The sequence below is a fragment of the Stomoxys calcitrans genome, chromosome 5, assembly GCF_963082655.1.
Source record: "Stomoxys calcitrans chromosome 5, idStoCalc2.1, whole genome shotgun sequence".
In the NCBI taxonomy this organism is placed as follows: domain Eukaryota; kingdom Metazoa; phylum Arthropoda; class Insecta; order Diptera; family Muscidae; genus Stomoxys; species Stomoxys calcitrans.
Window position 1 is genome coordinate 101,631,621 of NC_081556.1, and position 13,681 is coordinate 101,645,301.

Consider the following 13,681-nt stretch of genomic DNA (forward strand, 5'->3'; position numbering starts at 1 on the left):
GATATAGTTGCTCTCGGGGCATAAATTATGCATTTTTCACCGGTTTATGAAGAAAGGTGATTAACATATATACCCAAGTTGGTGGGTATCCAAAGTGTGGCCCGGCCGAACTTAAGCCTTTTTACTTGCTTCCTTTCTTATGTTTAAATATAAGCTCGAAACATAATTGTTAAGAAATTTAGGAAGGTTTAAATCACAATTTAAATTTCTAACAATAATATTGTGGTTGTCTTTTTTCATCCTTTTGGGGTTTCACGTCTTTGGCAGACATGATTTTTGCTGGACCAACAAAAAGCTTTTCAAAGCTCTTCTCACACAGATTTTTTAAGGCGATTTACATTTTGCTCTTACAACAACAAACTAACATGCAACGCCCACAAAAGGAAATTGAATAAGAATGAAATACAAGACAGTGATCCGTGAAAATCCTTTAGGCGAATAAAATACATTATATTATGGGTCGTCGTTTACAATCGACAATGTCCTTATTGGATGTAGTTGGTTGTTTGTATTTTGTTTGTCAAACAAATCAAACACTGCCCCCAGGGCAATATTATTAAAAATATACAAGAAGACCAAAGGGAACAAAGAGGGCATACAAAAATTTCAATACTGACTTGTTATTGGAAGATATTTAAGTGTTTTGTCGTATTTTTGCCTTTTTTATTAAAGAGATATACCGGTATCTCTTCACTCAATAATATGGCTCAGTTTTCAAATCCAATTAATTTCCTATTCTTCTTTTGATACTTTGTACTAAATTTTTAGAAGAAAAATTTCTTTAGATAAGTAAACTGGAACTTGTTGCAATAGTTGGAAGAACATTTTAATTTCAATTTAATTTCCAATGGATTTTAATCGTTGTCTAAATATAGATAAAAATAGTGATTTAGAAAAGACAAACATTAAATAAAATGCATAATGCAATTGAAATATATTTTTGACATCATTGTTTGCAAAAAACAGATGTTAGATTTAGAAAAGTTCTCGTAATTTTTCGAAAGTTAGCTGACAGGAACAATATATTGGAGTGGAGTTTGAATTTAAATTAAAAGTTTGGCATCAAGTGGTCTTTATGCTCACCAGAGAACGGCTGCGGTGCACCGTAACCGTGCGGTGTATTCGGTAAACACCAATACTTGCGATGAGAAAATACCAAATGGCAAACAAAATTTCAACCACCGAGAGTTACCGCAACCAGTGCTGCCGTTTTGGTAGGTTCCTACCGAAATTGGTAGGTTTTTATTCTCCCGAGAACCCGAGAACAGCAGTAAAACGAACGAGACAAAGCCGCGCGAGCCGAACAAAGAAAACAAAAACACCACCACCCAAAGCAAAGCCACACGTTGGCTGGTAAGATGGTTTTTTGCCTTGCTTATGGATATATTGTATTGCTCTTGTTATATGTTGGCTTGCAAATAGTGCCTTTCAATGACAAATTTATACTTTGGGTCATTGAGATTCAAAATAAATTGTTGCAGGAAAATTAACAATTTTCGTAGTTATTTTTTCGACCAAAGTTGTTGTTTTTTAAAATTATTTGTATCTGTGTAGGAACTACCTTACACATTCCAGAGGAACTGGAATTTGTGGTTATACCTTTAGCAACATTTAAGTTAAGTCTTCAGGATCAGGCGCGAATGGCAACGAATGATAGAAGGTCAAAAAACTCGAAAATTATGTGACCTAATCTGGACTTAAGAGGTCTGCCGCTGGCTAGAACAGACTTCTCAGGTCACTGACTAAACAAACAACATGCTGACAGACTGAAGGTTGCCAATTACGACTTTTGCCGATGCTGTGAGGACGTCCAGGATGTAGAGACTATAGCACATCGGCTGTGTGCGTGTGTCCCGCACTGGCAGTCAGAAGGAGTTCCACTTTAGGTTCTCATTTCTTTGAGAGTTTGTCTGATTTAGCGGATGTGAGCATCAAGTTGCTGGTTGCTGGGGGTATACTAATTTCATTATTCTGTTTGTCACTCCTCGAAATATTCCTCTAAGACCCCATAAACTAGATATATTCTTGATCGTCATGACATTTTAAGTCGATCTAGCCATGTCCGTCCGTCCGTCTGTCTGTCGAAAGCACGCTAACTTTCGAAGGAGTAAAGCTATGCACTTGAAATTTTGTACAAATACTTCTTATCAGTGTAGGTCGGTTGGGATTGTAAATGGGCAATATCGTTCCATCTGGGATCTTGACTTCTTAAGCCACTAGAGGACGCAATTCTTATCTGATTTGGCTAAAATTTTGCAAGAGCTGTTTTGTTATGATTTCCAATAACTGCGTAGAGTATGGTTATAATCGAGCAATAACCTGATATAGCTGTCATATAAACCGACCTTGAATCTAGACTTCTTTACCCATTAGAGGGCGCAATTCCTATCCGATTTGGCTGAAATTTTGCGTGAGTTGTTTTGTTATGACTTCCAACAACTGTGCTGAATATGGTTCAAATCTGTTTATAACCTGATATAGCTGCCATATAAACCGATCTGGGATTTTGGCTTCTTGAGCCTCTAGAGGGCGCAATTCCTATCCGATTTGGCTGAAATTTTGCATGACGTGTTTCGTTATGACTTCCAATAACTGTGCTAAGTATGGTTTAAATCGGTCCATAATCTGATATAGCTGTCATATAAACCGATCTTGAATCTAGACTTTTTTACCTACTAGAGGGCGCAATTCCTATCCGATATGGTCTGAATCGGTCTTTAGCCTGATACAGCTCCCCTATAAACCGATCTCCCTATTTTACTTCTTGAGCCCCAAAAAGGCCCAATTCTTATTCGATTTGGCTGAAATTTTCCATATATACTTCTACTATGGTCTCCAACATTCAATTCAATTAGCAAAGCAAATCTTTCCTTTTATCTTTGGTTAACCTAAAAAGAGATACCGGGAAAGAACTAAACAAATGCGATCCATGGTGGAGGGTATATAAGAATCGGCCCGGCTGAACTTGGAACGCTTTTACTTGTTTCTGATGGTCTCGCCAGAATTCGAACCCGAGCGGTCGGCATCATAGAGGGTAGAGTTAATTTCTTGAAAATATGAATGGATGGAGCTGAGGTGATATGAAGCGAGTTCGTTTGCAAATTTGCAAAGCCTTAGTGATCCGAGCACCTTTTGGCAGGCTCCTAAAATCTGTTACCTTGTCATTTAGAAAATTGGTTCGGGCTGCCAAGTCTTCTTTTGTGACCCAAATTTTTTTGCTGAAAAGCTCTTAAAAATCCCTACAAAAAAGTCCACTTGAGGTTTACAATGTCTACTCTGGTCTTGGAATTTTCGACCTTTGATTTTTTGGAATTTTTCACATTATCTCTTTAACACCTCAATTCAAAGCAATCTAAATTTCAAAAAATCACCACCGTAGCGCAGGAGTTAGCATGTCCGCCTATGACGCTGAACGCCTGGGTTCGAATCCTAAGGTTTTATGAGGGGAAAACCACCGCTGAAAATTTTTGCTGATGTTATCGCCAGGATTCGAACCCAGGCGTTCAGCGTCATAGGCGGACATGCTAACCCCTGAGCTACGGTGGTGATAATTTCTTCTCTCCAAAGAGGTGTCGCAATGTGACACGCCGTTCGGACTCGGCTATAAAAAGGAGGCCCCTTATCATTGAGCTTCAATTTGAATCGCACTGCACTCTGTGATATGTGAGAAGTTGGCCCCTGTTCCTTAGTGGAATGTTCATGGGCAAAATTTGCATTTTTCATCACTACTCATTTTGAAACGGCAGATTTTTTACTAATTTTTTTCGATTCTATCCCACTTTGTAATGGTGGGTGGGTATGACAACACTTCCTTTTGTTGTTATTTTCAAAATTTCTTATTTGGCCCACACCCTGCTCCTTTTTTTTTAATGTAAAACGGCTTTCTTTATTTGAAATTTATTTTCCAATGCATAAGTGGAATATCATTATCAGTAAATTAGGGCTGAGACGTTGGCCCATACAAACATACAATACATTGGTGTTGATTTGTTTGCTGTCATTGTGGGTAGGTACAAAAACTTTTCATGTAATCACTCATAAGCTCACTTACCTGTTGACGTTGATGGCAAGTGTTCCGACATTGTGTATCGTTTTGCTATTTATTTGTGGTGCTCCAACGAAATGAAAAAGGAGATTCCTGTCAAACGCCCCAACGACAAAGAGGCAGACACAACGTCCGGAATAAACAACTGTTGTTGTTGCCACACTCGTAGAGAGAGGGGAGCGGCGTAAGTGCGAGGACAATATCACTCACATTCATTCATAAGTTCTCCACTGTGATAGGATTGCTGCGTTGCCTGTCTCTGTCTCAGCTTGAATGTTCTTTATGAGGATGGCACATCAACAAAGGTTCGCCATCATGCCACCTTCCACCCACCCATGAGGTGAAAATGAAAAAAGAATTTTGCAAGTACGACCGTATCGGATGTAGCCAACGAAAATAAGCAAAAAAAGGAAAACAAAATGAGAAGGGCTACGTTGCTGATGATGATGTTGGTGTTGATGTTGATGCTGATACGGCAGCAAGGGGATTAGGATGCTTGCTAGATCCTTGTAGAGCAATAACCGTTAGTTAATGTCAACAGTCTCGAATAATTGTAGAGGAAATAGTTTTGATGTTTCACTTTTCATTCCCAGCCGCAACGGGTTGCACGTCCATTTTTCGGGGGGTTTTGGGGTTTTGAGCAAAAGTCAGCGGGTGGTTGTCTAAAAAGTGTTGCTTCCCAGCTCACATCCTTAAGCGGTAAGGGCTGATTGTAGACCTAGGCTTGCGTGTATTTATATCGTTGACAATTTGCTAGTCAAGTCCTGGGGTTTATGGTCGCTGTTTAGATAGGTGGTGTAGTTACTGTTGTTGTTGCGGCTGAAAGTGACGTCATTATTTCACACAAATTTAAATTGTTTGGGTTTTCTATTTCGTTAAGCTTTTTTTCTAGTTTTTTGTTGTTGTTTTGTTGTTATTTTCTACTTTCCTTTTGTTTTTGAGCCCTTTTGTTTATGGTAAATTGAGCATTTCTTTTGTCGTCTCTTTGTTTCTGTGGTACACACATCAGTCTACGCCAAGTGGTAGTGCTATTCTTTTTAAGTTTTCTTTACACTCCTTTGCTTTAAACATGTGTGCGTGTAAATGGCTGAATATTCAAAACGTTGTTTTTTTTGTTGTTCTCATGTGCTATACATTATAATAAGAAAGCTTTTGTTGTGATAGCTAAACACAACACAAAAAAAAACAAAGCACAGTGGTTGGATAGCAAGATAATTGTTTACAAATATTAATTTCAACCATTGACTTTTGGTTCTTAAGAATAGCGGCCTTATTCACAAACATTTAAAAGAGCACTATAAGTTATTTTTGACTTTACTCTTCTTTAACACCATAATAAAGTGACATTTTTCAATTCTACGAGCAAAACCTATGTGAATGAATACGAAACAAGTAAAATCGCTCTTTGTTCAGCTGGGCCAAATCTTGATAACTAAAAGCCATATTTTTCTCTATTAGTGGATTTATCTAAGCGTGAATATTAAAGGTCATAAGTGTACTGTACGTACCAAATTTCCGCCAAACCCGATAAAATTTCCAATTCGCCAGAGGGGCCGACCCTCCCCCTTACCACAAAAGTATCACCCAAAAATAAAAGTGGACCGATCGGGACAATATCGAACTTACATGAAGGTATTCAAGAGTACAAATTTAATATTAAAAATTGGGTCCAAGTAATTGGAGGGCCGCCCCGACCCCCAAACCCTCCCAAAATAAGTTTATTCGACGATAATGACAATAGGGGGCTCGAATGTAATGTATTCGGGAGTAGATTACGATTATGATCAGGAAGGAGAAATAAACTTTATAATTTGTTGATATTGGAAGGGGCGGTTGACCCATAGGGACAAAATGGGTATCAAATGAAAGGTATTGGAGAGTAGAATACCAATATGGAATTAAAAGTTGGGTGCAAGAAACCCAGGAGCAACTCCAACTCCAAAAGTTCCACAAGCAAACATATTGTACGTACATATCAATATGGGTCTCAAATGAAAAACATTCGGGAGTAGATTAGGAATACGACATAAAAAATGATGTCTAAGTATTAGCAGGCGCCCCAACCTCAAAAGGCCCTCCAAATGGAAATTTTACTCGAAAATCTTATATATATATAAAAAACAATTTGTGTTTATTTGTTGGTTTATTTATTTGTTCGTATAAATCTAAAAACGACTGTACCGATTTTCTTGAAATTTTCACAGATGGGGCATAATGATTAATATCTGATGTGGCGGAGCCTCCCCCTTACTCTATTTTTCGAAAACGCCAGATCTGGGAGATGCGTGCACCGATTTAAGCGAATTTTTGTATGCCATCTCATGGTATCCCAAAAACACAAAATTGGTATATGGGGGACGCCCCATACTCATAAGCCAACCGAACGGACATGGATATCAAATGAAAGGTATTTAAAAGTAGAGTACGAACTTGGCATAAAAATGTCACCTTAAGTGTCGGAAGGGTTCCCCACCCCCAAAAACACCATCCAACAGGACACTTTTACCGCTTTGGGCAATATGGGTATCAAATCAGAGGTGTTTGGAAGTAGAGTACGTACTTGACACAAAAATGTCAGCTTCAGTGTCATGGGGCCTCCCCACCTCCAAAACCCCCTCAGGAGGACATATTTACCGATTGGGACAAGTGTTTGGAAGTTGAGTACACATATTTTAAATTAAATTTGGTCCAAGGTGTCTACGGGGCATCTCCAACCCCATAAACCCCCAAAACGGGCATGAATGTAAAACGTCACAAAATGGACATAAAATGGAAGGTCTTTGAGAGTTGACTATGAATCTGATTTACACATTTGGGACAGAGTCTGGCACTGACCCACCCCTCTAATACGCTTCAATAAGATGTGCAGTTCGATCGGAAAAATATGGGAATCAAACGAAAGGTCTATGACAGTAGACTTCTAATCTAATGTTGCTATTCTGGATTCAAGTATCGGGGTCACCTCCTGCAGTTCAGTTGGCCATGTAGTTCTTGACATTAAAGGACTCAAATAAATTGTCTTTTGGGTCTTAGCGTCGGGGGGACCGACCCTCTTCCCCGAATAAAAATATTACGAAAATGTCATGAAGGACATCCGAGAATATATATTGGGTTGCCCAAAAAGTAATTGCGGATTTTTCGGCGTTGACAAATTTTTTCACAGCTTGTGACTCTGTAATTGCATTCTTTCTTCTGTCAGTTATCAGCAGTTACTTACTGTTTAGGAAAAAAGTGTAAAATAAGTATATTTGATTAAAGTTCATTCTAAGTTTTATTAAAAATGCATTTACTTTCTTTTAAAAAATCCGCAATTACTTTTTGGGCAACAGTATTCAAATGAAAGGACTGGCAATCGCCTACCAAAAATTGAATTAAAAATATTAAATGAAGGCCGATCCGGATAGAGTAGGACAGCAATAAAAGGCCGTTGGTAGAAGAGTTCCCTTTTTACCCTCAAATTGGTGTAGATAAAGGAGGACCTGCGGATCTTTAAAACAGTGGTATCCAAAATGGTAGCTTTGAAATATGATTTTGAAAGTAGATAACGAATACAAAAAAGAATTAATTAGTGTGGATCTGAACGGGACCAGTAACCCCGAATATCTTAATCGCAACCATCAAAATGCTTGACATTATTGGGCTCAAACAAAATCGTGCAATAGCACGATGCTGTTATTATTTCAGGGTCCGCCCCCATGTTTGCCTACTATGAAAATAAGGGGCTCAAATAACAGGTATTTGAATGAAGAAAACGAATTTGGTATCCAATTTTGAGGCCAAGTTTTTGGGGGTCGTCTCACCCCATAAACTCCCCCTAAGCCAATTGCAATTGCGGCTCAAATAAAAGGAATTTAACAGTAGAGCACGATGCTGATATTTTCTCAAGTGTGTGGGTGGCCGCCCCAACCTACTTACCCCTCAAACTGGACATATTTGTGGATTATGGCAATAAGTTGTTCATATCTGATATTCGTTTTATGGTCAAGTGTTACAGGGACGACTCATCCCATAAACTCCACATGAACCACACATAACCGACTATATGTAGCTCAAATGTGGTTTTTGGACGTAGAGTATTAATCTGATATCCACTTTCGGGGCAAAGGATTTGCCTACTCCAATCCATCACCAAAACCAAGAGCAACCCCAAACAGGAGTTTTAACGTCCAAGTATAGGACTCACATAAAATAAAAAAGTAAAAGAAGGCACAGCGGAGCGGGCCCCGTCCAGCTAGAATTATAATAAAAAGACCCCAGAGCTGGTTGGTCTAAGGAAGGACTGCAGAAATCACTTAAAAAAGCAAAAGCCACAAGAGCACCACACGATTGGGATAACCATAATGCTGAGCTAAGAAATATAAGGCCGAGCTGAGAAAGGCTCAGAACAAATCCTGGGTAGAATTCTGCAGCTCCATGGAGTATACATCTGAGGCCTCTAGACTAAAAAAGATTCTGTGCTTGAGACCTATTAAGGTATATCAGAAGTCCAAGGGAAGACCAAAAGCTCGATGGAAAGATCAAGTGGTGGGAGACACCTTGAAACTTGGTGTCAGAGATTTAAGAATGAGCGCAGAGGATCGAGGTGCTTGGAACGCTATTCTACGTTCGGCTAGTGGAACAAATGTTCTATCATACCCAATCAAAGTAAGTAATATTCAGAAATCAGAGAATGTATAGACAATGTCTAGTGGGGAAACAATGGAACTACTCGTTGATACACATTTCCCGGGAAATTCTCCAACGGACAATGTGGCGCCAGTGACAACCTCTTGTCACTGGTATGCATTTGCCGGAGTTTATTAGGGAAATTGTGTCTGAGCCGAAAATCCTTTGGCGATAAGAAGTTTCGACTCCTTTAAGTGGCCAGACCTTGATGATGTATCACAGGTTGAATTACAAACTGTGTCTGATAGACTGGTTCCGTGGCTTAGGGAAATATTGGGTTCCCCAAAAAGTAATTGCGGATTTTTTAAAAGAAAGTAAATGCATTTTTAATAAAGCTTAGAATGAACTTTAATCAAATATACTTTTTCTAAAGCAAGTTAAAAGTCACAGCTGATAACTGACAGAAGAAACAATGCAATTACAGAGTCACAAGCTGAGAAAAAATTTGTCAACGCCGACTATATGAAAAATCAGCAATTACTTTTTGGCAACCCAATATATTCTGCTTGTAACAGAATGTCATATATACCTGTGGGATAGAGGGACACAAAGGTCATTTTCATTCCGAAAGTAGGAAAACCCTACCACACGAAGGCGTAAGATTTTCCTCCAATTAGTTTGTCATCCACTGTAGAAGCCACCGTAGCGTCTGTCGAAAGCACGTTAACTACTCGAAGGAGTAAAGCTAGCCACTTGAAATTTTACACAAATACTCCTTATTAGTGCTGTTATTGTTGAGTCCACCGTAGCGCAGAGGTAAACATGTCCGCCTATGACGCTGAACGCCTGGGTTCGAATCCTGGCGAGATCAACAGAAAAAAATTTTCCGCGATGGTTTTCCCCTTCTAATTTGTGAGGCACTATGCCATATAAAACTTCTCTCCAAAGAGGTGTCGCACTGCGGCGCGCCTTTCGGACTCGGCTATAAAAAGGAAGCCCCTTATCATTGTTTTTGAACTTGAATCAGACTGCACTCATTGATATGCGAGATGTTTGCCCCTGTTTGCAATTTGCAATTCTGTTACAACTTCCAAAAACTGAGCCAAATAAAGGTATTTGGGAGTAAAATACGAATTTGATATCCAAATGTAGGACCATGTATTTTAGGCATCACCTGTTCCCCAAAACACCCCTCAAAGGGTAAAAATTTTTCGACCATGCCAATATGTGGCTCAAATGAAAGGTATTGTATTTGAGATTAGAAAACGAATTTGATAGCCAATCTTGGGGCCATGTTTTTGGGGGACGCCTCATCCAGTAATCACCCCTCAAAACCAATATGGGGTTTAAAAAAAATGGTATTTGAAAGAAGAGCACGATGCTGATATTTTTTCAGGGCCAAGTGTCTGGGAGACCACTTCACCGCCTCAAAGTTCGGCTCGGCCAAACTTAATGCGTTCCTAATTATTATTACAGAATCTATCAAATACAACGAGCTACATTTTTTGTTTGAGTTTTGGAGGTTAAATAATATAAAGACGGAGGTGAGCGACTATTTCTTTGTTGAATTTCAACAGGCTCAACAATGAATAGTGTCACAGATCGATATTTCTAGTTGTTGTACCCTATTCTATGGTGATTAGTATAATTATTTTGCTAAACCACTGTGCATTGTTTTCTGGTTGAAATTTAGTCACGTGACTTAATGCTACCTTTCCTAGCAAACGTAGGTGGATGAGGGTGGCACTTTGTTGCGCCAAACTTAAATTTTGTATATGTGTATGTGTTTATGTTTGTGCATACAATGTCCCTTTACGGTGACACCCTTTTTACACAGGAGAATTCTTTAATTTTGTTTTCTATTTTTTTTTTTTTGTTGTTGCTCGTCAATGAAATTTGGTTGCGATGACGTTACGTGCCGCAGATTGATTTAACAGGTGATGTGTATGTGAGGGTGGGTATGTGTGAGCGTGAGTGTGCGTTTCTAGTGGCCATAATCATTTTCATTTACAGCACACAATTTAATCCTTTGTGCCAAATGTTTCATGTCTCAACCGCCACATGCAAACATGTACCAAGTTTTTGAAGGATAAACAAAAACACAACGTTAAGCTTTGGTCTTTTCACAGTCCAACCTACGACTCAATAGGCGCAGCTCACCTGCCATGTTCAACAGTTGCTTCGAGGTTTTTGGAAAAAGTCACTTTGATATGAATTGAGGTCTTTACCAAACAAAACAATTCCTCAATGAAATTTTGTTTTTGTTCAGACAATTCGAGTTGTTTCGTTGGTTTAAGTTGTGACACCATTAAAGTTTTTTTTTTTGCTATAAATTGGTCACTTGTTGGTCTGGCAGTTCGATGAGGCATGCAAAGGACCTGCAAAGAAAGTGAAAAAGTAAAATAAGTTTAATGGATTGCTGTTAGTGGCAAATGAGTATTCAACTTTATGTCAACATTAATTAAGTAGTTGGGGTTTTGTGGGAAGCTCTGAAATAGCTTTGCAAATTATTAGAAAATGGATATCGAGTTTAGGGGTTAGTAACTAGTTTGGGCAATAATTGGTTTTCATTTAGTTTTTGTTCTTTTTCAAAGTTGTGCAATGGGGGAAATTTTAAAGTCGGCCAGAGCTGACTTTCCTATAGTGCTAAAAATACTCAAGCGGTTTCCAAATCTTCCGAAAAATTTTAGGAAAATATTCCCAAGAAACCTTAAGCCTAAAATTAAAATCAATCTTCGGGGTTTTGTTTGACGTTGTTGACGTCCATATTTCTCGCTTTGTGTTTAGAAAGACCCATGATTTGGGTAAAACTTTTTAGAATTAGTCATAGATTACGACTTTGACAATCAACAAAAAAAAGAAATAAAATCCAGCCACCATGGAACTGATTAATACATCATATTTTCAGTTTATATGCGTCTATTAAGAAGCAATCGAATGAGAAATCGGATCGAATAAAGACGCGATCTTACAACGGTGATTTATGTGGGTCTATATCAGTAATGGGCACTAAACTACATTTAAACAAGTAAAAGCGGCCGGGCCGAATCTTATAAACCCTCCACCATGGATCGCATTTGTCGAGTTCATTCCCCGGCATCTCTTCTTAGGCAAAAAAAAAGGATAAAAAGAAAAGATTTGCTCTGCTATCAGAGCGATATGAAGATATAGTCCGGTCCGGACCACAATTAAATTATATGTTGGAGACCTGTGTAAATTGTCAGTCAATTCGAGAAGAAATTGAGCCCTTTGGGGGCTCAAGAAGTAAAATAGAGAGATCGATTTATATGGTTGCTGTATTAGGCTGTAGACCGTAGGTCATGAGAGGATCCGTCATGCAAAATTTCAGCCAAATCGAATAGGAATTGCGCCCTCTAGAAGCTCAGGAAGTCAAGATCCCACATCTCTTTATATGACAGCTATATCAGGTTATGGACCGATTCGAACCATTCTTGGCACAGTTGTTGCATATCATAACAAAATACTTCGTGCAAAATCTCATTCAAATCGGATAAGAATTGCGCCCTCTAGAGGCTCAAGAAGTCAAGACCCAAGACCGGTTTAATATGACAGCCATCTCAGGTTATGGACCGATTTGAACCATACTAGGCACAGTTGTTGGAAATCATAACAAAATACTTCGTTCAAAATTTCATTCCAATCGGATAAGAGTTGCGCCCTCTAGTGGCTCAAGAAGTCAAGACCCAAGATCTGTTTATATGGCAGCTATATCAAAACATGGACCGATATGGCCCATTTACAATACCAACCGACCTACACTAACAAGAAGTATTTGTGGAAATTTTCAAGCGACTAGCTTTACTCCTTCGAAAGTTAGAGTGCTTTCGACAGACAGACAGACGGACGGACATGGCTAGATAGACATAAAATGTCACGATGGTCAAGAATATATATAATTATGGGGTCTCAGATAAAATCTTCGAGTAGTTACAATCAGAATGACGAAACTAGTATACCCCCATTCTATGGTGGAGGGTATGAAAACTACACTTTTTTGTATCAGGCGTAGTTAGGTTAGGTTCAGAATAGGGTGCAGATATTAATCACCCTCATGGCATCGGCCATGCCAATCGGCTTATTGTGCGCTCTGAATACAAAAAAAGTAACCTCCAAAAAGAAACTCTATGTAAGGAAGTCCGTGATACTTACAAAATCCCTAATTGTTTTCCATGCCACTCCCCTAAGTTGGTTCATGTCTGGTTTAATGTCCCCACCTAAGTGCCGGTATTTGTTAGACGCGAATGCCGGGCAATGACACAGGAAATGCTCCAACGGCTCATCATTTTCCCCGCATGACCCTACACATGCTATAACTTGCCGCGCCAATTTTACATAAGTGAGCTCGTAGTCCTATGTGTCCCATTATGAAACCAATAGCTATACTGACCTCCTTCTTACTTCCTTTCAGTAACAGCCTCGTCTTCCCACTATCTGGATCCCCCCATAGGATATTCGCCATCTTACCGATCGTTTCGCTTTTCGCATGAGCATTCGTCGCCCACGCACTTAACTCAAACTGCGTCGACCCGAAAGGTTTAACCAAGTGTATTGACGGTAGACCCCGTGGACTTCACCGTCAAATCGTCTGCCTTTTCATTCCCCCTTAATCCGTTATGACCCCGCATCGTTTGGATGCGGATTTTGCCATCCGCAGACAAGGCGTTAATCTCCTTCTTATACTGCAAGGCTGTTCGTGTCCTTACCGTCCTGGTGGTTATTGCTCTTATGGCAATTTTTCTGTCCGTAAAGATGTTCACACTCGACGTTCTTGCGTCAGCACCACACCACCTCACGCATTCCGTGATCGCCCGGATCTCCGCCTGCAGGACCGTATTACGGTCAGGCAGTCTAAAACAGATCTCAGTCCTTGGGTTCTTAATGTAGGCCCCCAGGCCCACTCCGTCCTCTAGCTTTGATCCATCCGTGTAACATGATCTTTCAGATGGCAATACTAGGGTTCCGTCAATCCAAGACTGTGCCGATGACAGCAGTCACACTCGACCTGAAGGT

General features: G+C 39.5%; 1 protein-coding gene across 1 annotated transcript in view; it reads right to left on the reverse strand.

The window, feature by feature from the left end:
* Positions 1-10,910, reverse strand: part of LOC106089158 (multiple C2 and transmembrane domain-containing protein) — a 202,384-nt gene extending 191,474 nt beyond the window's left edge. Inside the window, exons 1-2 of the mRNA XM_059370379.1 lie at positions 10,811-10,910; positions 4,052-5,173 (exon numbers count right to left, since the gene is read on the reverse strand). Coding sequence (XP_059226362.1) covers positions 4,052-4,082 — 31 coding nt within the window. The 5' untranslated portion in view covers positions 4,083-5,173; positions 10,811-10,910. The remainder of the gene's footprint in view (positions 1-4,051; positions 5,174-10,810) is intronic.
* Positions 10,911-13,681: the final 2,771 nt, after the last annotated feature.